The sequence below is a fragment of the Triticum urartu genome, chromosome 1A (assembly GCF_056163025.1).
Source record: "Triticum urartu cultivar PI428250 chromosome 1A, HENAU_Tu73, whole genome shotgun sequence".
NCBI lineage: Eukaryota > Viridiplantae > Streptophyta > Magnoliopsida > Poales > Poaceae > Triticum > Triticum urartu.
In genome coordinates, this window is record NC_141873.1 from 520,085,689 (window position 1) to 520,110,545 (window position 24,857).

At 44.8% G+C, this 24,857-nt stretch overlaps 3 protein-coding genes and 2 pseudogenes across 3 annotated transcripts; 1 reads left to right on the forward strand and 4 right to left on the reverse strand.

Moving 5' to 3' along the window:
* Positions 1-2,770: 2,770 nt before the first annotated feature.
* Positions 2,771-4,731, reverse strand: LOC125537356 (acetylserotonin O-methyltransferase 1). The gene is made up of 2 exons (XM_048700664.2): positions 3,833-4,731; positions 2,771-3,372 (listed from the first exon to the last, which is right to left on the reverse strand). Exons 1-2 carry the CDS (start codon positions 4,640-4,642, stop codon positions 3,064-3,066), a joined length of 1,119 nt encoding a protein of 372 aa, XP_048556621.2. The 5' UTR covers positions 4,643-4,731; the 3' UTR covers positions 2,771-3,063.
* A 3,869-nt stretch (positions 4,732-8,600) lies between these two features.
* LOC125537364 (O-methyltransferase ZRP4-like) lies at positions 8,601-10,189 on the reverse strand. The gene is made up of 2 exons (XM_048700671.2): positions 9,217-10,189; positions 8,601-9,127 (listed from the first exon to the last, which is right to left on the reverse strand). The coding sequence occupies exons 1-2, from the start codon at positions 10,036-10,038 to the stop codon at positions 8,837-8,839; spliced, it is 1,113 nt and encodes a 370-aa protein (XP_048556628.1). The 5' UTR covers positions 10,039-10,189; the 3' UTR covers positions 8,601-8,836.
* Positions 10,190-11,801: 1,612 nt separating this feature from the next.
* LOC125521873 (acetylserotonin O-methyltransferase 1-like) lies at positions 11,802-13,474 on the reverse strand. The gene is made up of 2 exons (XM_048686936.2): positions 12,598-13,474; positions 11,802-12,407 (listed from the first exon to the last, which is right to left on the reverse strand). Exons 1-2 carry the CDS (start codon positions 13,375-13,377, stop codon positions 12,108-12,110), a joined length of 1,080 nt encoding a protein of 359 aa, XP_048542893.1. The 5' UTR covers positions 13,378-13,474; the 3' UTR covers positions 11,802-12,107.
* A 4,127-nt stretch (positions 13,475-17,601) lies between these two features.
* LOC125524839 (acetylserotonin O-methyltransferase 1-like) lies at positions 17,602-18,893 on the reverse strand (annotated as a pseudogene).
* A 130-nt stretch (positions 18,894-19,023) lies between these two features.
* LOC147992157 (protein FAR1-RELATED SEQUENCE 5-like) lies at positions 19,024-20,034 on the forward strand (annotated as a pseudogene).
* Positions 20,035-24,857: the final 4,823 nt, after the last annotated feature.

Below are 24,857 nucleotides of genomic sequence, written 5' to 3' on the forward strand. Positions count from 1 at the left end.
TTGGGGCAATCTCCACAACTTAATCGGAGGCTCCCAACAAGACCACGAAGCTTCACCACAATGGAATATGGCTCCGAGGTGACCTCAACCGTCTAGGGTGCTCAAACACCCAAGAGTAACAAGATCCGCTAGGGATGAGTGGGGGAATCGAAAATCCCTTGGTGGAAGTGTAGATCGGAGCCTTCTCAACCACTCCCGAGCAAATCAACAAATTTGATTGGCTAGAGAGATAGATCGGGCGGAAATGAAGCTTGGAGTATTTAATGGAGCTTGAGCAATAAATGGAGCTTCGGGGAGGAAGAGGTAGGTGAGAAGGAAGAAGGGGACTCCCTTTTATAGTGGGGGCAACAATCCCGTTGCCCCCCCCCCACCAACCAGCCCCGCACAGGGCGGTACTACTGCTGAGAGGGGGCGGTACTACCGCCAGGACAGCGGTACTGCCGCCCCAGCCAGCGGTACTGCCGCGCTGAGGAGACTAGTAGGGAACAGATCCAACTACGGTACTACCGCGGTGGTAGGGCGGTACTACCGCTCCAGGAACGGTACTACCGCCACTACAACCGTGACTAGTGCCGCAAAACCCGACACGAGAAAAAGACCTCTCGAATCGAGGCGGTAGGAGCCAGACTGCCCAACGGTACTACGGCAGTGGGGTCAAGGGTGGTAGTACCGTTGTGGAGCGGTACTGCCGCTTGTGACCCTTCGGCCGTAGTACCGCAGGCAGTGCGGTACTACCGCTGGAGAGAGAGAGAGAGAGGGAGAAGGGATCTCTCAAAGAAGCTAAGGACCAGGCGGAGGTGCCAGGCCCCTAGCGGTACTACTGCTGTGGAGCCACGGCGGTACTACCGCTGTGAAGCGGTACTGCCGCTTGTGGCTTCTCAGCGGTACTACCGCTGGGTGCGCGGTACTGCCGCTTAGACCCAGACAGAACAAGGAAGAGAGGAGAGATCTCTTCAATGGACAGGAAAAGCTCGGAGGGTGAGAAGCTGATGTGTACGTGATGATTCCACCCATGCAAAACCCTAGCGGACCCTCTCTTGATAGTACGGTGCCCTCTACGCAACTAGTCCACCGAGAAAGAAACGAAAGAGCTACACCGTCTTGAAATACACTCCGAGGGGAAGAAAGCATCTCATGCCAGGGGAGAATCTGTGAATAATTCAAAGCACAGGATTAGTCCGCAAACATGTTGTCCTCAATCACCAAAACTACTTTGAGAGAGATATGCCGTAAGAAGACAGTCGGGAAGTTATCGTGCTAAGGCCCATAGGACCAGCGTAGCAGAACAACAACCGCCGCCGATGAAGATTAGCGTAGATAAAAGGATCCAACCTGAAGACGCACCTATTATGTATTTGACGATGCCATCTAAACCAAGGACCAGACCATGGTCATGTCCCATCTTTTCCTCCACGGACATTGGTGTAGAAGTAGTTTTGCAATTCTTCAGACTGGCTCGACGAAGCAAATATGGTGCATAGTTATTATGACTCAACAACAAGCCCCTAAATTGTAAGCTGCTTCGAGGCCGAGAACTACTCGTGTTGGCCAAAATCCGTGACTAGAAAGACGACCGAGAGAGATTGAACAAGACAACTAACAACCCAGTGAACTTTTTTGTAGGAAACATGTGATGCTGACCCAACGATGACAATGTTATCAACATAGACCAACATGAAAGTAATAATACCTCCGCGAGAGAATACAAAAATGAGGTGTCTTCCTTGAAAGATGAGAAACTGAGCCGGTGAAGTTTATCACCGAGGCAAGCATAACAAGATAGAGGAGACTGCTTAAGTCCATAGAGAGTGTGTTGCGACTTGCACACGTAATCATGACGACGAGAATCTTCCGGTATAGTTAGGGTTAAATATTTAGCACATCCTAAGTTGACCCTCACTTATCCAATAGCACAACCTTGGCCCTTTAAACTTTTATATAGAATTTGGTAAAACAATATTGAGACAAAAGAAATATATAGCACATCCTAAGTTTACTCTAACTTATTCTATAGCATTACTCATTGCTTATAAATATATAGAAGGTTTACGTACAACATTAGTACATATTATACATGGGCATCTTGAATGTTATACGGTATGTCCCTTTCATGCATCTCAACTAGAAGACATAATGCTTGATTACTTATTTAGTTCTTATTAATGTCATGTGGATTCATTCTGTCGGACTATGTCATTATTACATAGTCATGACCAATGATGAAAATGACAACTCAACTTGAGCCTTAGATAACTTAAGCCTAGCATGATATGTTTGGTTTCTTCTCATCATATTTTTCCACTTTTTAACCTTATATTTTAGTGACAATGTACAAAACAAATTGATGATACATATGGTAAACATATTATAAGAAAGTGTGGTTCCATTCATCCACCGCAATCATTGAAGTTACCAAGATATCTTTCTAACTCTTCTGGAGAAGCAATGTAAACGACCATCTCAAATTGGGTATAAGCTTGAAATCTAGCTTTTTATTCGAATTGCATTTTTGTATCGTGTGCTTGTTTGTGTCTTAGCAGTTTCTTGTCCACTAGTCCAGGCATCACGGTCACTTTAGAGGTCGATGAAGGCGAGACCACAGAGAATTCGTCGACGTAACTAAGAAAGCAATAAAGAATAGTTACATAAGATTTGTTTTTATATTTCCAATATATATGATGCCTTGCATTGCTATGTTGAATCTCAATGATATTGCCTTTCTCATGTGTGTCAATTCATGGCAGCAAAAACCAATAAATATCGTGAACAGTTAACATGTAAGGGGGTCATCATAATATTATCAACACATCTTTATTACACCGATGAAAAACAATTTGGAGTAACTTGCATACACTCCAAGATACATAAATGACTACATTCATCTCTGACCCAAACATGAAAGCCAGCTAATTTGAGCAAATTAAACCCGCACAAACTTGAAGGACAAGCAGGGCGTACATGCTGTGCACATACATATATAAAGCATAAATTAATATAGGCAATAATTAGCTTACGAAGTTTGAACATTATTTACCAAGGTTGCATAGCAAGTTTGTTGTTTAGTTAAGGATAGACCTCGATGATGGACCTAATTCCTAGCATAGGTATGATACTGTAGCCACTGAATCCGGCTTCCAAGAAGATCTTCTCCCACTCATGCTCTTCTCGTTCACCTCCCTCAAAAACCATGAGGAAGAGATCGTACAATGCTTGTGCCTCCTCCTTTTTAGTACTATTACCCTTCGACTTTTCAGAACCAACCACCATGTTTATGATTATCACCTTCCCTCCAGCTTCTCTGGAAGGGATTGCCTCTTTGCACCTTCGTAGTATCTTGACGCACTCGTCGTCACGCCAATCGTGCATCACTGACTACAATACGAAAATATCGATATGATGTAGGATATTTAATCAAAGTGCATGTAGGCTTGTGCGTTCAATATTTCAACTTAATCAAGCATTTAAGTGTTTGCGTGTACCCTCGATAATATAGTGTATATGTGCATGTCATCCTCATATGCAAAGGGCATGTCTAAGCTCGATCTATGGGTTTGTATGACCATATTTGACGTTTTTGAGTCAATAAAGCTTCTATTAGTGCCTCAAAAAATAAAGCTCCTATTAACATGAAAAAAGTACCTCTACACAAAATGATTATTATGACCTTTTTTTTGCAGGAAAAATGATTATTATGACTAATACCAGTATAGCTCAAGGAAAAAAAAACACGGTACAACAAAATAACACCGGCCTCAAAACTAGGTACTGACTCACAATGCAAGTATGGAACACATGCGGACTAAAAAAAAGTATGGAACACATGTGAAATTACCTTGAGCAGAACAGCGTCGGCCGGGGGAATGTGCTCGAACATATCGCCCTCGATGAATCGCACCTCTCCGCCGGCGGGGGCCTCCGCGACGACGTGTGGGAGATCCAGGACGCTGCACTCAACGTGCGGGAAAGCTGCCGCGATGGCCTTTGCGATGGTGCCGGTGCCGCCGCCGACGTCGACCATCGAGCGCACCCCGGAGAAGACGTCGCGCGCGCGGCCCTCCCTCAGGAGCACCTCCACGACGAAGCGGCTGTCGTCGGTCATGCCGTCGCCTATCGTCCTGCTCAGAGCAGCCTCCCGCGCGGCCATATCCCACATGTCCTCGCCGTGGTGCATCTCGAAGAAGGAGCGCGGCTGCTCGTCGTCCATGAACCACGCGCTCATGCCGGAGAACGGCGCGGTGAGGTTCGGGTCGACCATGAGGGACACTAGACGGGACAGTCCGGACGACGCCTCACCGTCGCCGGCGAGGAGGCGGGAGGCTGAGGTGAGCCCGTAGACGACGATGGCGCAGCCCGCGGAGTCGTCCGGCTGCTGGTGTTGGACGGAGAAGACGCCCGAGACGGTGAGCACGCGCATGAGGCGGCGCAGGCGCGGGAGCCTGGAGGGAGGGAGGGCGATAATGGTGGCCAGCTCGCCGAGCGTGGCGCCGCCGCCGTTGCCGTGGATGGCGCCGGGAATGCCGAGCTCTATGGCGCATTTGAGCGCCATGGACTTGACGAAGCCGTAGGCGTGGATGCAGAGCTCGGCGTGGCCTTGGAGCATGTCCTCGGTGCTGATGAGCTTGTAGTCGCCGGTGAGCGCCATGGAGTACTACGTGCCGCCCTGCAGGGTGGTTGTTCTTAGCTTGTTTTTCGTACTTGTTGGTAGCTAGATCTCCGGTACTGCTCGCTAAATAGTCTCTCGAGTCACTCACCACTCATGCAGCTGAATCCTTCTCCGATTTTAATATTCATCACGAGAAAGTGCAGTTACATTTTAAGATTGACGAAATTTAGCCCTTCGTCATACTCCCTCCGTGTACCGCATTGAAATCTCTAAAATAAGACTTATATTTAAAAATAGGGAAAGTAAAACATAATTGAAGATTGAACGTAGCGTGGTGTGGTAGGAGTGACATGGTGACATCTTTATTGAACATGCTCCAGCTAACTCATTCAAAAGTCCGAACTGATGGAGAAAGACGGGTAATATATTTCAACACCCTTCCTCACATCTAGACTTATTTAGCCCTTAGACTTGAGATTTATTTAGGCCACATAATCATTTTTTAATACTGCGTTGGCAGGGTCTTCACCTCCTGGCTCGGATATCATATTAAATATGCTCCAGCCAACTCATCCAAAAGTCCGAACTGATGGAGAAAAGCGGGCAATATATTTCAACAATCTTCTCTCCTCAAGAATTATCATTTGGCCAGATAGTTCTTTCACTCTGTGTAAGCAGGCTGGTAGAGCGGTGGATGGCAGCATTGACGGTTGACACCAAGGTTACATTCTCTTCGGGTGAAAATCCATAATCTAGCTCTGTGGCTAGAAGATTGTGCATGTTGTTTTCCCGTCAGATGTTGGCTCCAAGTTCGGCTTTGTGGATGATAGCCCCAGGTTTGACTTTGTGAATGTTCTTGTCAGAGGGATGATTCCTTCTTGAAGATGTTGTCTTAGAGTCTTGCGTCCTTTGTTAGGCCACGTGTTGCTCCATGGGTGAATTGCAGTCACAAAGTTTGCGGTAGGATTTGGTGATACTACCGCAAAAAATGTGCAATGTAGATGGCCTTGGGTTTTTCTTTATTTTTATTCTGTATGCCGATTTGTTCAGTTTTGATCCTTGGCTTTACTTATTGTTAATTTTATAATTTATTGTGTTCAAGATGTTCGTTTTCCTTTTTTCCTCGTCGATCATCAATTAATTTTTTTTAATAAAATAGATAAACTGGAGCACACAAGGACAACGAACATCTCCAATTCCATCAACTAAGCCATTGCCTCTAGTTTTATCTTTTGCATATCGACTTCCATTCAAGCTTACAATGAAAAAACTATGAAAGACCACATTTGCATAAATTGCACTAGCCTTCTAAGTTTTGAAAGGGCTCCTGAGCCACCCTTGAAAGATGGGGATCACAAGAAAGTGCAATGGGAGAACCACTGAAGAAACCAAACTGGAGATCATACTTGCCGCCATTGCTGCCATGATGTGTTAGGTTGAAGCACCGGATGACTACCTACTACTCCCTCCGTTTTAAAATAGATAACCCAACTTTATACTAACTTTAGCAAAGTTAGTACAAAGTTGAATCATCTATTTTGGAATGGAGGAAGTAGATCTAGAGCCAGCGTTCGACGTGGCAAAAACACCACATGCACATCAAGGCAGGGATTGAGTCATGAGTCCTTGTTCCATTTCATATGGCCCCATCACTCTGATGCCGCCACCATGGACTGATGAGCAAACTCCAAGGTATTTTTACGAAACAAAACAAAATCGTTCTAACTCAAAATAGTGTGAATTTTGAGCTGATTAAATGGGTAAATCTCAAAATATGCGGTGGGTTAACCAACAACACAGAAGATAAACTAGAGGGAAATTCTCGAAATATGTGAGACCCTGATAAACTAGGAAGAAGGGAGAAATCTCACCAAAAATATGTCTTCAAAAGGTAAATCCGAAATAGATTTGGTTGTTGACTGGCTTTGACCTGCTAAATTTGTCGCCATCACGTTTCCCACATGGTTTCTAAAAGAAATGGAAACATCGGCAAAGTGTGCCAAGACATAAAAATGTTTCCAAACATTAAAGAACAAAATAGACGAGCTCACCGCTGCAACCTGCAAACAATTTAATCACATCAACAAATTAGGCTTCGGCCTCGTGCTCCGCGTGATGGGTCCTATATATGGTTATGTCAACGTAAGCATCGTACCCCCGCAAAAAAAACACGTAAGCATCGTACCTAGAGAGATTAGGAATGACTCTCTTTCGAGATGTTTGGCCAATATAATACACACACATCGACGCCATCTAGGATACCGAGGACCATGACGTAGAGCCAAGAGTATATAACTGAATAAAAAAAGTATCCACATTCTCTTTCTTTTCTGAGGCCTGAGTCATATCCTTTTCACCATGATCTCATTGTCCAACCCCTAATCAGTGTATGACGAACATTGTAAATAGTTTCACTTCTTTCGGTGGCACGTTGTGTGATCGATCTTCCACAACACCAGCTTGCATAGTTTTTTCTTTGTTAGCTCATTGTGAGAAATGGAGTTGCGTTGTCACCGACTCATGTGGTTGATTGCTTGGCGAGCTTCATGTAGATTCTCATGGCCTCTGCGGTGTGGGCTTAGTCGTCAGTCGTTTCTGATGAAGTTGGAGTCGCTTGCTCGAGGGGTATGATGACGGTGACACAAATGTACAACCTCGACGAGATCATCTTCACAGTGGGTGGGTGTGATGTATCTTGTGTGTGCCTGATCCATGGTTTGTGATGATTTTTTTCCATTTTTTCGTTAACTAACATGACAACTCTTTTCTTCTTAATTAAGGGAATGAATCCCAAGGACTCTGGTAAAAAAAACTCTTTCCAATACCTTGACATGCCAATGTTTGCATTTGGCACATAAAATTTGTGGAGCTGTATGAAATATCCAAGTCGCACTAGCTAAATTAATGCAATATGGTTGTTTAATTACACTACACAATGAACCAATGGTTCATTACGAAAGGGCCCAAGGAAAACATGTTTTCCTTTTCTCTTTCTTTTGAAAACACAAACAGATTCATATTTTATTCAATCAAAAAGGCGAAAGTATACCTTTAAAAAAGCACGCGTACCTTTATGTTTTCAGTAATTGCCATGCACGAGTATCTTAAAGGCACGTTCATAATGGATGAAAAAAATAATGAGGAGTATGCGGCCGTGATGGTTGGTCATATGGTACGTTTGTATCCCTCACACACCGCTTGAGGATTGCCATGATGTGACGATGTTACCAGAACAGAGAATTGTCATGTTGCAATAGAGAAAGCTTGACATATTTTTAGGATTTACCATGTTGTGCATGAAGAAAATTGTCATGCTATAAATGTTAGAACATGAAAAATGTTGCATTATAGAAGAATTCCCTGATATAAGGGAGAATTGTCCACATGTTTAGAAATTGTCATGCTACAACATAGAAGTTTGCCACATGATCACGGATTGCCATGCTGGAATTGTTAGGTTGTAGCATAGAGAATTATGATGCTATAGACGATAAACATGTTCAGGAATTAGCATGCTAGCATACGAGGATTGACATGCATAGAAAAAGAATTGACAGTGTGAATTGTCATGCTACAAGCAAGAAAAAAATGGCATGCTATGCAGAGAAGTTGTCACACATGTTTTCAGTAATTGCCACACTACATCAGGGGGAATGTTGCTACACACGCGACTTTCCATGCTCTAGACAAAACTGACACTGGTTTAAAATTACCATCTATATACACATGAAAAAGTTGGCACCCGAATCAGATCGAGAAGAAGTAAGGAAAGAGACTGGACTTCACAGTGCAGTCCCATTCGCTCAAAAAAAAAAAGAGTGAAATGAAGATTGCCATGTTGTCGCGATATTGAGATTTGTGCGCAAGATTGAACGCACAAGAGAGCATTCATGCCCGGAACCGTTTGTGAACGTTCGTTCGTTATCATTTGCAGAAAAAGATATACATGGTTTACGTAAAAGAAGTACATTATAGATAGGTGTCAAATTAGAACATGTCTCTTGTAACGATCTCGTTTGTCCTTAGATAAAATCACCATATCCAGGATTATCACCTGACCCAACATTTCTAGGAGGGATGACATCGAACCTTCCACAGTATTAATACCTCCACAGTCTACATCGCCCCAATCATAGATAGGAAAATGTATCCATCAACCTTTTGTCAAAGTCTGAATTTAAATGCACACACACACACACACATCGACACAAAAGTACGTAATCACCAAACATTTCACGGGTAGACCTCGATGATCGACCGGAACCCTAGAACCGGTATAATCTTGTAGCCGCTAAACCCAGCTTCTAGGAAGATCTTGCTCCACTCTTGCTCATCTCGCTCAACACCATTGATAAACATAATGTACAGATCGAGCAACGCATGCACCTCCCCGTGCTTCTTGTCTGCTCCGACCACTATATCGATGATTATCACCTTCCCTCCCGCCTCTCTTGGAGGAATGGCCTTTCTGCAAGTCTTCAGTATTTTGACGCACTTCTCGTCGTCCCAGTCATGAAGAACCGACTGAAGACAAACATGGAGATACCGCGTATGCAACTTTAATGTTGAACATAGACAAAATGCTAATTAGTGGAGGAAGAGGATGTACGAACCTTGAGGAAGACGGCGTCTGCCGGTGGAACGCTCTCGAACATGTCGCCGGCAACGTACTTGACGCAGGTGCCGGCGGGCGCCTTGCTGACGACGTGCTCGAGCTCCAGCACGCTGCACTGCAGGTGCGGGAACGCCTCCGAGATGACTTGGGCCGCCGCGCCGAGGCCACCGCCCACGTCGACCAGGGAGCTTATCCCCCGGAAAACGTCGCCGCTCTCCCTGACGGCGATGTCCACGATGAAGCGGCTGTCCGAGACCATGGCGCTGTTGATCAGCGCGTCCAGCGCCGCGTCGTGCCCGGACATCTCCCACAGCGCCTCGCCGTGCGCCTGCTCGAAGAGGCAGGGGTCCGGCAGCGCGTGCTGGAACCACGCGCCGATCCCGAGGAAGGGGGCGACGAGGACGGGGCTGAGCACGAAGGCCATGATGGAACCCGAGCTCTGCGAGCCGATGAGGAGGCGGGACACCGGCGTGAGAGCGTACAAGGGCTCGGCAGCGACGGCGCCGTTGCAGGTGCCGTTGTTCACGGGGGCAGCCGGGACGACGACGTCCTCCTGCTGGACGACGCTGAAGACGCCCGAGACCGTGAGCGTGCGCATGAGGCGGCGCAGGCAGAGGACCTTGGACGGGTGCACCGCGACCCTGGCGACTATCTGGGGGAGGGTGGCGGCGCCGCCGTGGTGGTGGATGGCGTCGGCGAGGCGGAGGTCCAGGGCCGACTTGAGCGCCATGGACTTGATGTAGGAGAATGTGGTTGCCCAGAGCTCGTGCTCGGCGTCCAGCACGGCCTGGTCGTCGGTGCTCTGGCCGGTGAGCGCCATGATCGATGCAGTGTGCGTGTGCTGCTTCTGTTTGCGTTGGCAGATATATGTACAGGGAAAACCAGACGTTGCCCCCTCGATATACTATACTCACTGCTTACATATACTATTGCTATCCAGAAACTCGAAATCTAAGAGAAGGAATCTGAGATACTCTTGACTGTCAACTGAATCTGACTTACTAAATTTACTGAAGAAAAAGGTGTGCCCAGATGATCGCCATCACGCTTCTCACGTGGTTTCTAAAAAAGGGCAAGCATGAAAATAACTGATGAGATTTGGTGATACCAACAGAATACTTTTTGGCACTCGTGCTCCACGAGGTTGGTTTTGTATCAATATCCCCAGGTGTTTGCACATCACACACATCAAAATAGCATCTAGGACCATGACAGTGCGCACAGAAGAGTCATATCAAATGATTGGATAATACTACCAAACGGGAGTCATTTCCCTTTCGCCATGACGTGTCATCGCCCAAAGCCAACCAACGTATACTTGAACAAATTTCCCTTTCACCATGATGTCTCATGGCCCAAAGCCAACCAACACCTTAATTATCCTCAAGCATTTGGTTAGGTCGTTGTAGCTCCCTGTTTAATGTTTACCTCTGTGATGCAATAGTTTTTGAGATATACGGTGTCAACAGTTCATATACAACTTTCACTAGTTACATTCTACTCCCTCTGTCCCATAATATAAGAGCGTTTTTGACACTACACTATAAAAGCGTTTTTGACATTAGTGTAGAACGCTCTTAGTGTAGAGCGCTCTTATATTATGAGGCGGAAGATCCGTGTATCATTATATTAAGAAGAAATGAGACAAGAACCCATACAGCACCCACTCACACGTACATGCTACTCACACCACACTATTGCTCTTAGATTCCATCCACGCCTGTTTATCATTAAAAAATTTCTTTCTTTTTAAAAGAGATAGATTTATGTTCAATTCAATCATAATAGCATGTTCGTTCATCATACCTGCTCGCAACTGTTGAATTGTCGCATCAGATTTGACAATAGCGTTTTTATTGTTTCTGATGTTTGTTGTACTACCATGATTGAAGATGAATTGATCAGGTGTTTCTCATAAAAAAAAGTTGGCTTGGGCACCGTGTCATCATGTCAAGCACCTGAATAAGCAAGACCGACACTGCAAGTCCATTGATTCTGAACTTCCTATGTTCTCCAACACAAGATCAGAAACATCTCCAGGAGGAAGAAAACACTGAGATCCAAGATTAGTAGTGCTGCCTTTTGTCTTCAGTACTCCAGGTGATTGGCTCCGCTACCAAACATACTGACACAAAATATATCGCAGTCAAGTCGGTGTCACTACACTTCAGGACATCTTCAAAACTGAACGCTGGTCACACTGCGAATGCCATGATTGCTTCAAGATTGCTGCATGAACAATTTACGTGTAAACTTCCCCAGCAACTTATGTGATGCAGAGAGGAATTAGACAATGGTTGTGTGTTGGCCGAATCTAGAAAGTAGAGTTATTCAGGATAATTAATAGCAAATGTTTAAAACACAGAAGCCTGCAGATGCAATTTAGAAATGAGTCAACACGCATATGACATATTACCTTTTGGACAAAATGTTAAATGACACTGATTAGCTGAATCAACAGAGCACTACTAAATTATTCATGAACTGTAGAATTTCTTTAGTCAGCAATCAGACATGCAATCAGTATCATACACCGAATCACCGAAGTACAGATGCTGAATAATAAGAGTGGACACTGAAACATAGACATAACATCTCAATATCATTCATTATCTCCATTAAGAAAATATACACCCAACTGTCGATGGTAATTTATACATAAAAACACGACCGGAGCAGACTCCATATAACCTGCTACACATATATGTCTTGCAGTGACAGAGGTAACTCACTGGTCACAACTACTCACACCTCGCAAAATGCAATAAGCTGGCTGTAAGCATATCGGTCACACCAAAGCACATGCATACAACAAGACAGCACAAACGCTGTTCATGCCGTTTTTTGAATATATAATATGATTACTCCACATAATTTTGCGTGGAGCGTTCAGGGGTAGAGCTCAATAACAGATCTAACCCCCAGCACCGATATAATTTTGTACTCGCTGAACCCGGCTTGCATGAATACATTTTTCCACTCGAACTCCTCTCGCTCGATCCCCTCGAGAAACATGATAAACAGATCAAAGAAAACCTGTGTCTCTCTTGTAACAATTTCATTTGGCCCAGATCCAACCACCATATCTACGATTATCACCTTCCCACCGGCCTCTCTGGGAGGGATAGCTTCCTTGCATTTTTTTAGTATCTTGACACAATCTTCGTCGCCCCAATCATGAAAAACCCACTAAGATGCACATCAACAAAAAATAGGATTAGACCTTATAATCTTCGGAATTATGAGTTTCTTCAAACAAATAGTTAGCTTACGTTTGTGGTTCAATTGGTACGCATTTGTAGCTAAATGCAAATTGTATGACATCCTACTGCAAAATTAGGATGTGTGCAAAGGGAAGAGAAAAATCTAAAGGGTGTACCTTCAGGAAAAGAGCATCCGCTGGTGGAATGTACTTGAACATATCGCCAGAAATAAATGACACATGGTCATCAGTAGGAGCTTCTTCAACCACGTGAGGGAGATCCAACACTGTGCATTTCATTTGCGGGAATGCCTTCGCAATTGCACTGGCAGCTCCACCATGGCCCCCAGCGACATCAATAAGCGAGTTTATACCAAGAAATACATCACCACACTCCCTCAAGATGATATCCATGAGAAAGTTACTATCAGAAACCATTGCATTGTTGATTGACTGGTTGTAAGAATCATTCTTGTCAGCCATCTCCCAGAAGGTAAGGCCATGAGCCTTTTTGAACAAGGATGTAGAGTGCTCATCTAGGAACCATGAGTTCATGCCAAAAAAGGGGGCAAGGACAGTTGAATCAAGCATCAAAGACAGAATGGGAAATAAATTCGATTTAACTTCATCGCTAACGAGGAGGCAAGTGGTTGGGGTAAGCACATAAACAGCCTCCTTGTCTGCCGTGGTGGATTCATGGACAGCAAAGATGCCTGATACGGTGAGCACCCGCATGAGCCGTCGTAAGCGGGGAAGCTTAGATGGATGGAGCCCGATCTTTGCGGCCAACTCAGAAGGTGTCATAGCCCCACCATGGTGTTGGATGGTGTTAGGGATTTGCAGTTCCATTGCACATTTTAGTGCCATGGACTTGACAAATCCCAATGCATGGTGCCAAAGGTCAACTTGAGCCTGGAGCAAATCCTGAGAGCTATTCTTGCTTTGAATGGGTGACATTTTTGTTGAACTTGCTTTCTTTGGTTATGGGTGGGATTGTACACATGTGTGCTGGTCTATATATGAACAAACTCATCAACATACTAAGGCAAGTTGCTAAGGCACAAGGTAGGGCCATGGGTAATAAGTTATTTAAGAATGATGAGAAATTTATATCCCAGGATTTGGTGAAGGTATTTGAGAAAAACTTACAGCAGCAATATACATATTGCTACATGGCAGGTAAAAATCAATGTGAATAGTAGCTATCAGTTTATTGCCTAGCTATTGGCATAATATTTTGTGAAATGCTTTTTTTTCATATATTAAGTTTCACTCATTTTCTTTCAAACATTTCACTTGAGTTCCACTTCTTTTAAATTAAAATATCAGGCCCTACTCTCGAATTTGTTCTGTTAGAGACCGGAAGTGGAAGACATGTTTTTGCCACACCTAATGAAAAGGTTGTACATATTTTTGCTTTGTAAATATCTATACTTGAACAGAACAAATAACCACCTATCAGTAAATTTTATTCATCGGGGCATACTAGCTACCAATTACACACCTTCAGAAAATATAGCAATTCCGCAAGCATGGTTTCCATTTGTGATATAACCCGCTATCTTATCACATGGTCAAGACACGCTTCTCACACCCCAAATATAGAACATTTTCTAGCTGGGACATCACGCTTTCTACTTTTTTAGAGAAAAGGCTAAATGCTATGCTTTATATAGAAAAGCAGGAGTTTCAGTGGGAAAACCAACGTCACGGTACAAGATCTGAAAAAACTAAACAAAGAGGCAGCAACCAGACTGCCGAAGCAGCCTACACAGCAGGCACTACCCAGCCACCCCACTGATAACCACCCTGATGGCCTCCCTACGGTTTGCAGGACAGAGAAGCATCCACTGCGATGAAAGAGCGAACATTTGGAGATGTTATGCACCGGAGAAGAGGGAACACGCTGTTCAAAGACAACATCGTTTCGCCCAGTCCAAATCAACCAAGCAAGAGCCCCAAGCATTGCTTCAAGTGGAAATGAGATTTCCAAATATCGAGCATCCGCAAGTCGCGCACCCCGGCCCTGAGTACATGATCATCACATAAAGTGATTTCGCACTATACTTGCCACTCGTCGTTAGGAGCCAGTGAGCCTCATCACTGACATCCGAGCCTCCGAGAGCTCAACTTCTTGCAACCACCGGTAGAGCTCCTCCCATTCTTCTATCCCACACTCACTACCAGCAATGTCACGCTGTTCTTGCCTACTGGTCCAGGACGACCTTACAGTTCGTTCTTTGTAAATGAGTGTCATTGACACTTGACAGTGTTGCTTGGACATACGGACAGAGGTGTCCGAATCTGGCTAATATTTGGCTGGCGATTCGGCTAATTTTAACTTCGATCCATGGAATGAGCTAGAGAACAAACGATTTCGCCTGAACCTTTGTGAACTAAAATTGTAACACATTCAGAGAGTAGGGCTAGGGTGACCAAACGCCCACTCAGGAGCGCCGCCCAAACAAATTGAAGTCAAGAGCAGTAGAAGATGGAACAAATCGATCAAACAAGCGCTTACTGGGAAATGCGGGACGGGGTGGCAGCTCCGCCGCCGCGGCGGACGCACGGGCGCGAACGGTGGTGCGTCCGCGAGCAGCCTCGGCCCCTGGGTCGTCACGCTACGCTGCCTGGTGGCGCGCCGCGACCTCGGCAGCTTGCGTCCACCCGTTAGCCTGGTGGTGCGACGAGACCTCGGCGGCCCGACCGCCGGCGCGAGGTAGCCGCCGCCGCCCTTCGTTGCGAGCAGTGGCGAATGGCACAATGGTGGGCTCTATCCCACGTGTGACCGGAGCCGGGGCCATGAAATTTGTTGTGGGGAAGCCCGATAGCGGGTGGCAGTGGGCCAGTGGCATTGAAAGCATGGAACGGCCTATACTTTTTCTTTTCTTTTTGGGAGAAACTTTAAATCTATTCATCATAAATTCTAAAAACATATATATTCATCATATGTCATGGCAGTACAAAGAACAACAGAACTAATAAAAATTACAACCGGTTTAAAAAAACACAACTAGGTCCATGGACTATCTAGCGACGACTACAAAAACTCACGGTTTTGAATTTGTATTCTCAAAATCTCAAGGTACAAGATATAAATATAATGTGTAGATCCTTGATTAATGATAAAAGTTGAATCTATATTCCAGAATATATTTTTTGCGAGAAAGACATTTTATTGGAATATGCTCAACAATCTATGCAATAAATATGTGTGCATGTTTAGTTCAAATATTTATATGTGTCAAATAAAATGTCCATGCAGCTTTAAAAACAATACACGTTGCAAATGTTTCATGTCAATTTTTTTATCTTAGAACATATTTGACTGTCAATATGAAAATTCTCACAAATGTAAATACAAAGTTTAGTTGACTTGCGGAACATATTTGTAAACTCATTCCACGATCCATGAAATGGTTTTTATGCATTTACTAAAATGTTCACGCAACTCGCTGAAGATAGTTTGTATTTTAAAAACTAAGATAATATACTTTATTGTTATTTATTTTATTTTTTACACAAGTATTACAAGCAGAAAATTTGCATATACCCGTGAAAACATACTATTACCAAATAAATTTGTAAATAGCATCAAAAGATCATGAATTAAAGCACATGAACGCTAAAAGGAAGAAATAGGATAAGTTTTTAAAGCAACATCATAAAAGAAGGAGATAAAAAAGTTGTAGGAAAGAAAAATGGAAGAAAATTAAGCAAGAAAGAAAACAAAACTGAAATAGAAAAGTGAAAAAAAGAAGAGAATTTTTAAAAAAATAAGAAAGGTCGTTACAAAATATAATAAATTGTCGCGGCAGCTCTATCCTCAACCAGCAAATCTGGTCTTGCAATAGGAAGAATCAAACAGTTCACCAACTGTTAGAAACATGATTCCAATAAGGTGATGCTGCAGCACAATCTGCGAACAGCGTTATCCTCGACTAGCAAATCTTGTCCAATAACAAGGAAATACACCGAATCACAAGAAAGTTGATGAAATATGAGTATATTATTCCTTGTGCAATAACAGAGAAAAACAATTTACTCATGCCGTTTCTTGTCGAGAATAAAAAACTAGAATGCAAAATTTATCCGGCATTAAGAAAAAATCAGGAAAAAATTATACAAAGAATTCAGTTGGGTACTTGGGTGGCAATAGGAACAATACCCATCTATGATAAGTGGTAGAAAACGAAATGGTTCGTATGAACTAACGGTTTTCCTTCCTGGGTAAAACAATTCAGTTGGGTCTTGGGTGGCAACATTTGGAGAAAGGGAAAAAAAGTGTTTCGGTCCTCTCATCGTCCTCCAGAGGACGACTTGCGGATGAATAGGGTTACCGAGCAGCTGAAGAAGCAACGCTGACACTGCTAGTCCCTTGGTTCTTATGATCTCCAGCACAAGATCAGAATTATGTCCAGGAGCAAGTGTTTTGGGGACACAGATATGCTAGTCTTTATCTCCACTGATCCCGGAGACCGGCGCGAATGCCAAATCTTTTCGACACAAAAATATATCCAGCTTAACAGAAGTATATCCAACTTAGTGCAAGTACTCTTCAGAAGTCAGAACTCAAGGATGGTCACAATGTGGCACTTCACAAAACAGTCTACGTGTATCTACTTCCAAAAGAGTCATGTATGTGTGAGGCAGAGAGCAACGGAAAAAATGGCTGTGCGTTTGGTCCCATTTAAACTGAAATTCAGGAATGAATCACCTGAATAATTGATAACAACAATTTGAACACAACAGCATGGGGGGTGCAGTTTACTAATGCATGTATGGCAGATTCATATTTCAGCTCAATCATAGTCGCATGAGTGATCATCCATGGAAGGAAGTACGTGGGGTCACACGGGACTGTCAAGCGTGCATAATACGCAGTAATCTAAAGCTGTAAACAACTTACGCATGCATACGCTGATTCACGAAGGTACTGGCGCTGAAAAACATGGACATAGCATATTAGCATCTTAATATCAGCATTTGTTATCTCAATCCTCACAGTGGTCTATACATAAACACCACTGGAACAAATTCATTCATCACAGTGGTCTCACATCACAAAAATACGTACACTATTCACCACACTAGGCCAAAGGCATGCAACCAGAAAGCACACGTGCCATGCCAGTTTATTAAAATACAACACCGATTACCACGTAATTTTCATGGGAGTGTTCAAGGGTAGAGCTCAATAACAGATCTAACTCCCAGCACTGATATAATTTTGTAGTCGCTGAACCCAGCTTCCATGAATATCTTTTTCCACTCATGTTCCTCTCGCTCAATCCCCTCAATACACATAATAAAGAGATCAAACAAAACCTGCGTCTCTCTTGTTACATTCTCATATTTGGCCCAGATCCAACCACCATATCTACGATTATCACCTTTCCACCAGCTTCTCTGGGAGGTATAGCTTCCTTGCAATTTTTCAGTATCTTGACACAATCTTCATCACCCCAATCATGGAAAACCCACTAAGATGTACATCAGCAAAAAATGTTATGATTAGCCCCTGTAATATTGAAAATTGTTGAGTTTTTCCATAAAAAGTTAATTAGCTTACTTTATTTGTTTAATTTGTACCTACAAGCGGCTAAATACACACTTTATGGCATCCTTTTGTAAACTGGGTATATGTGGGAAGGGAATAAGAAAAATCTGGAGTGTGTACCTTCAGGAAGAGAGCATCCGCTGGTGGAATGTACTTAAACATATCGCCAGAAATAAATGACACATGGTCACTGGTAGGAGCTTCTTCAACCACATGAGGGAGATCCAACACGGTGCACTTCATTTGTGGAAACGCCTTAGCAATTGCCCTGGCAGATCCGCCGTGTCCTCCGGCGACATCAATAAGTGAGTTTATGCAGAGAAATACACCAGCATACTCCCTCAAGATGATATCCATGAGAAAGTTACTATCAGAAACCATCACGTCGTTGATTAGCTGGTTGTAAGTATCGTCCTGCTCAGCCATCTCCCAAAAGTTAAGGCCGTGAGCCTTCTTGAACATGGACGTGGAATGCTCATCCAGGAACCATGAGTGCATGCCAAAAAAGGGTGCAGTGAAAGTTGAATCAAGTAACAAAGATAGAAAGGGAGATAAGTTTGATCTAACTTCATCGCAGCTGGCAAGTAGGCATGCGGTTGGAGTAAGCCCGTAAGAAACCTCATTGTCTGGTGAGGCTACTTCAGGAACAAGAAAGATGCCTGACACGGTGAGTACACGCATGAGTCGCCGTAAGTGGGGAAGCCTAGACGGATGGAGCCCGATCTTTGAGGCCAACTCTGAAGGGGTCATAGAACCACCATGGTGTTGGATGATGTCAGGGATTCGCAGTTCTGTTGCACATCTGAGTGCCACGGACTTGACAAATCCCAATGCGTGGTGCCAAAGATCAACTTGAGCCTGGAGCAGCCCCTGGGAGCTATGCTTGTCATGGGTGGGAGACATTTTTTTTAGCTTGTTTTTCTGTGGTTTTGTGTTGAATGTAGCTACGTTGGCTGGTCTATTTATATGCAAACAACTAAGCCTGAAGGAACAAGGTAGGGGCATGTAATTACATATTAAGGATTGTAAGATGTTTATGTGCCATGATTGTGTCAAGGCATTTGAGAGAAGGTACTTGGCTGTATATTGATTATTAACAATATACAATTTTTACATGGCAGAGAAATTAATGTTAACTAGCAAGGGAACTCGCACATTTGTGCGGCTAGACTTCATACATATTGTTCTACACGTCGTTTCTGATTTTGCCAGTCTCCCTTGTGCAGCTTTAGCATCATTATTTATGATACTAATATTGAATATGGGATCAATATATTAATGAGAGGTGCTTCTATACACCCCCTTAAAACTTTAAAAAGGGTACTATCCATCCACATCAATGGTTCAAATGTAAGTAATGTACGTTCGTTATTACTTCTGAAGCAAGGAACGGTGTAACAAGTATGTTTCCTTTGTTTTCATTTTTAATAGATTTTGGTGAAGCTGACTGTGATGATTTTGAGGATCCATACACAAATTTTGATGAAGCTCATGATGTGAACAACAATTTGGATAGTAACCGAAGATAGTGAATATGAGTATATGACTTCTGGAAGTGAACTAGAGGCATACATGTTCTACAACAAATATGCGAAGGGCCATGGTTTCAGTGTTAGAAAGGAGAAGGTTAAGCTTTCACGAACAATGCGGTTTAGGCGTTTTGTGTGCTCTAGAGCAGGGAAACAGCAAGAACAATTCCTCACTATGGAGGGCCGCACTCGGAAACTACGACCTGAAAGTCGTTGCAGATGTAAGGCGCAACCTACCGTCAAACTTGACAGAGTTCGTGGAGTTCGGTATTTTGATAACTTTTGTGGATGAACACTGTCATGTTTTAGCTAGCCAGATGAGGTTCCTTCCATGCGGTCTCACAGAAGAATAAAGGAATTTCAGAAAGCCGAAATCTTTGCATTGGGAGCAGTTGGCATGTGGAAGCATCTCGTTATGAAATCTTTCACATGTAGGGCTGGTTGGTATGGCAATGTTGGCTTCATACCCAATGATGTTTATAATTTATGTTCTAGGAACAAGAGGCCACGGATTGCAAAGGGTGATATGATGACAACTTTGGGTATCATGAATAGCAGGAAAGACAAAAACACTGATTTCTTTTATGAATACCAACTGGATGAGGAAGGACGTTAGAAGAGCATGTTCTGGTGTGATTGACAGTCCAGTATGTACTTCCAAGATTTTGGTGATGCTGTGGTGTTTGACAGTACATACATGATGAATAGATACCACATAGCATTCATCCTATTGTTGGCTAAAAATTCTGTCAATTTTTATATTAATTGTAAATTTGTAAAAACACCATTTCACTGACTCCTATTGTCCGTGATTTAGTCCTTTTTAGCATAACTAAAACAACTTATACTGGACATGGTTTGTTTCATCCCATCTTTACTATTGCAGCTACCATACTATTTAATTTCATTAGTACTATTCGCTACTTGCACAATCATCACAATCAAATCGATCTAAATATTTGCATGTTTTGCATAGGTCCCAGCTATTTCGCCCATTCACACTTGTCATCATATACTATTTGATTCTTCAAATCTATTATTTCATTGTCAGATCCAGTTGTAGTACACTCTACCGTGAATTTCCACGAAACAGGTTTTCGCCCCCCTCTATAAATAAAGGCACAAACAACCAAATCGATACAAACTTATGAGAGAACCCTCATACAAGCAGTTCGAAAGAAAAAACAAAACGACATCGAGCGAGTGGAACAAGGGCCACCAACCCAACACCAAGCATAAAAAATAGGAGAGGCCACCCCTAACAAACTACATCCAACACTACAGAAGAGGACCAGAGTCGTGCCGCCATGAGAAACCACCGGACACCGAGGAAACGAACGCACCGAGCCATCTTCGGAAAGGTCCGACTCACCATTGAGACAAACCCCTCGCTCTGGGCCATGGAGCGTCGCTCTTGCCAAGAGACATCAAGGATCGAGAACGGAGACCACAGGGACACGTCTTGAGATAGGAGATCACCGGATCCACCCCTCGCCAGAAATAAAGACGCACTACGCTGGGGAAAAGGCAAACTCGACGCATATACCATCTGCAACCAGGAGGGGTCGGGGATCCGCCACGACACCCTCAAGAGGGGTGATGACACCGGGCTCCACCATCGTCTAGCCCGAAAGATGGACTAGGTTTTCACCCTGGACCCCTGGCACCGTGAGGGGGCCATAGCAACGCCGCCAAGAGGGAAGCAACACCGTAGATATCGTTGTTGCCGACGCCCAGAGCACATAGCATTTTCTCGGACCCACACAAGTGATACCCTAACTCACGAGGGGGGGGGGCGTAGCCATTCGTGCTAGGCCTCTAGATCCATATCAGGGGGTCACCACCGCCGAAGCCACGATGACATCATGATCACCCGCCCCCTCACTAAACTCATAGTCAATATGAGGCACCACCACCGTTGAAACGCTGCTCGCCGGAGAGCCAACCACACAACCTCTCCATCCGGGGCCACCACCCTGGCTTCCAGGAGAGACATGTCACTACTGCCAGACCAACGGACCACCATAAGGCCCACACCTTGGCACGGATCACACAGGAGCGGAACCACCATGCCATAGCACTAGCACGGTCAGTGCGACATCAACGATGCCGACCCATGCGCAAAGGGAGTCCTGCACAAACGGTCCTCGACGCATGACCGGGGCAACAGACCTGCTCGGGCCATATCCAACCTATATCCGGCTGTCGAATTTGATCTATTAGAGTACAGGAGACATTAATTGGCTACACCTACTGGGTAGTTGGTATAAAGTTTCCCGTTGTAAAGACCTATATACCTGAATAAAGGATTTTACATCACTTGTTTAACTACCTGTGGCCTGCTGGACGATAGTACAGTCCGCACTTTGTACTGGGACATCGACACTGCAGGTTTGGGTGTCAGTTTCATACTTTCGTTTCTTTCCGAAGGCACCAAAGACTTTTGCGTCATTTGATTATGAGAAAAAGGGTTATAGTACAAGAGATTGTGACAAGTCCGTTCGAAATGTATACACCAACACAAGAGACTGCGTAGGTTTACCAGAAAAGAAAGGGGCACTACGTACGTGAACCCCCCGTCCCACCAGCAATGCTAGGCTGGCGTCTTGCAAGTTGTCAAACCAGATTGCCCTGCACAGAGAACATTGCACCATTGGTGGCTGATTGTTCTGGCTGTTGGAAGCATAATAGGCTATGTGGCTCATGTTGCAATCCTCCGTGAGCAAGTCTATCCGACGTCCAACGCCTCATTGGCGCAAAAAAAAAACGTTTTGTCGTAGAAAAAACAAGCTGCGTAGGTCGTCCGCGATGAAAACTGACCATTAGTTGTTAGCTTCCAGCTGAATTGATCATCAACCAAGGGTTGAGCTGGACTTGTGAGAATCTGCCCCAAAGCTCACACGGTTGCATGATTGCTGGCACTAATAGCTGGCCCTTGATGTCCCATATCCATCTGCCATTCGTTAACTTAACACTTTTTCTCGCTGATCTTTTAGGGCCTGCTTGCCAACAAAGGACAACAAATCTGGTGCAATGTGCTTTATCGCACAACCATCCAACCAACTGTCAATCCAGAAGGGAATATTTTTCCCATTACGAAGCACATACCTTGTTGCTGCACAAAAGAGATCCTACGGCTGGCACAACACTTCAAGACGAAAGTCACTCCACGGGCGGTCATCGCTCTTGAGAATTAACCTGCCTCCCCTAGTCAGGACTCTGGAGTGAAGCTTTCCGTGTTGGAATGAGGCTGGCCACCTTGTCCACAAGCGACTGCAGGCCGCACTTTTGGAGGAGATGAAGGCTAAGCGGTAGCCCAAGGTATCAGTGAAGGAAACCGGCAATCAAGCATGGAAGGGTATTAGCAAAATCTTTGAGGGACTGCTAAAAGCGGACCGGGATGATTGAGCTCTTACAAAGGCTGGTCCTAAGGCCCGAAGTTTCGCCAAACAGAGAGAGGAGCTCGTAGACAGTAGTGCACTATGTCATTGAAGGTTTGATGAAAAGCATGGCATCATCTGCAAAAAGCAAAGGGGGTTCCTCTCCAAGGTTGTGAATTTTAAATCCACCACCTTGTCTTTTTGAAGTTGTGGTTCCACAATCTTTTGTGAGATTGTCTTTCTCTCCCTCTCCCCCTCTCCCTATTCTTCTCCACTCTTTCTCTCTCCCTCACTCTCTTGCAGCCCTAAGTATCGTCGTTGGTATCCCAGATAGAGAAGAACTTGTTGTACCCCATACTTGAATTCCTAGCTCTTGCAGCCCCATATTTGTTGCTGCTGTCCAATGTAGTGAAACCTTGATGTACGAGCTCATATAACTGCTTAGAGAAGAACTTGGTGTATCCCACATTTGATAATATAAGAAGATTTTAGTGGCTTCGGCTTATGGTTTTTCCAAAATATGGTGTCCAATGTGTTCATGCCACTACTGCAGATTGGGGTGGTTCTCTTGACGTAAGATATTGTTTTGGATGTTGTCCTATGTGAGGCTTGAGGCTTTCTCAAGACGTTCGCACCACACAGATAACTCTAACGTTTTCACATTAGAACTACATATACATATGTTACTGTAACATGAAAGACAAGCTTTTAATTGACCCCCATCATTGATTTCACCAGGAGCGCAGCTCGATATCATCGGTTGAAAGCTTTAAAAGACTGACAGGTAATTCAGTTTTACAAAAACAAAAGTTTATAGCAAAGAGCCTAGTGTTTACCAAAATCAATAAAATGTAACCGATGTTATTTTGAGAAGACATGATTGCGACTAGTGGGTGATTTAGTGCTCCCCCTTCCCTCCCGGTCGCTCCCGCGAGCGACGCGGAGGGGAAACCCTAGCCGCTGGCCGCAGGCCCCCCCTCCTCCTCGACTCCTCCCTCACCGCCGCCGGCTCACGCTGACGGGCGAAACCCGGTCAGCCTCGGCGGCGGCGGGGCCTTCCTTCCCCTGCTCGCTAGGGCCGACGCGGGTCGGGGTCAGCGGGCGGCGGCGTGGCGCTGGCCGAGGGCGTGACGGCGCGGCGGCGGGCGGCGGTGGCGGGGCCGGTGCCTGGCGGCGGCGAGATGGGCTCGGTGGTGTTTTGTTCCGCGCGATTGTGCCTGGCGTGGTGGCGGCGGCCACTGGTGGAGCGCGTCGGCCCCCTTCGGCGGGTGGTTGATGCATATGCGGGGAGCGCCCCTCCTGGCCGCGTGGGCGGCGGATCGGCGGCGAGCGTGGCTGGCTCCTGGGGCTTCCCCGTTTGCCCTTGGTGCAGATCTGGCGATGGTGCTTCCTCTCGGGGGGATGGATTGGGGGAAACCCCTTGGCTGTTCGCTGCAGCCACGATGCCGGCGGCGCTCCGGCGTCGTTCCCCTTCTTGAAGGCGGCTTCGCAATCCCCCCCCCCCTCGCCCTCCCTTCCTCGTCCCGGGTGAAAGCCCCAAATCTTCGGATTGGGTGGTGATGGCGCTCCGGCGTCGTTTTTCTTCTTGAAGACACCACCTTGGAGCGGCGGAGTGGTGGTCGAGGCTTTGGCACGGGAGTGTTGGAAATATGCCCTAGAGGCAATAATAAAATGGTTATTATTATATTTCTTTGTTCATGATAATTGTATATTGTTCATGCTATAATTGTGTTATCCGGAAATCGTAATACATGTGTGAATACATAGACCACAACACGTCCCTAGTGAGCCTCTAGTTGACTAGCTCGTTGATCAAAAGATAGTCATGGTTTCCTGACTATGGACATTGGATGTCATTGATAACGGGATCACATCATTAGGAGAATGATGTGATGGACAAGACCCAATCCTAAGCATAGCTCAAAGATCGTGTAGTGCATTTGTTGTAGCTTTTCTGAATGTCAAGTA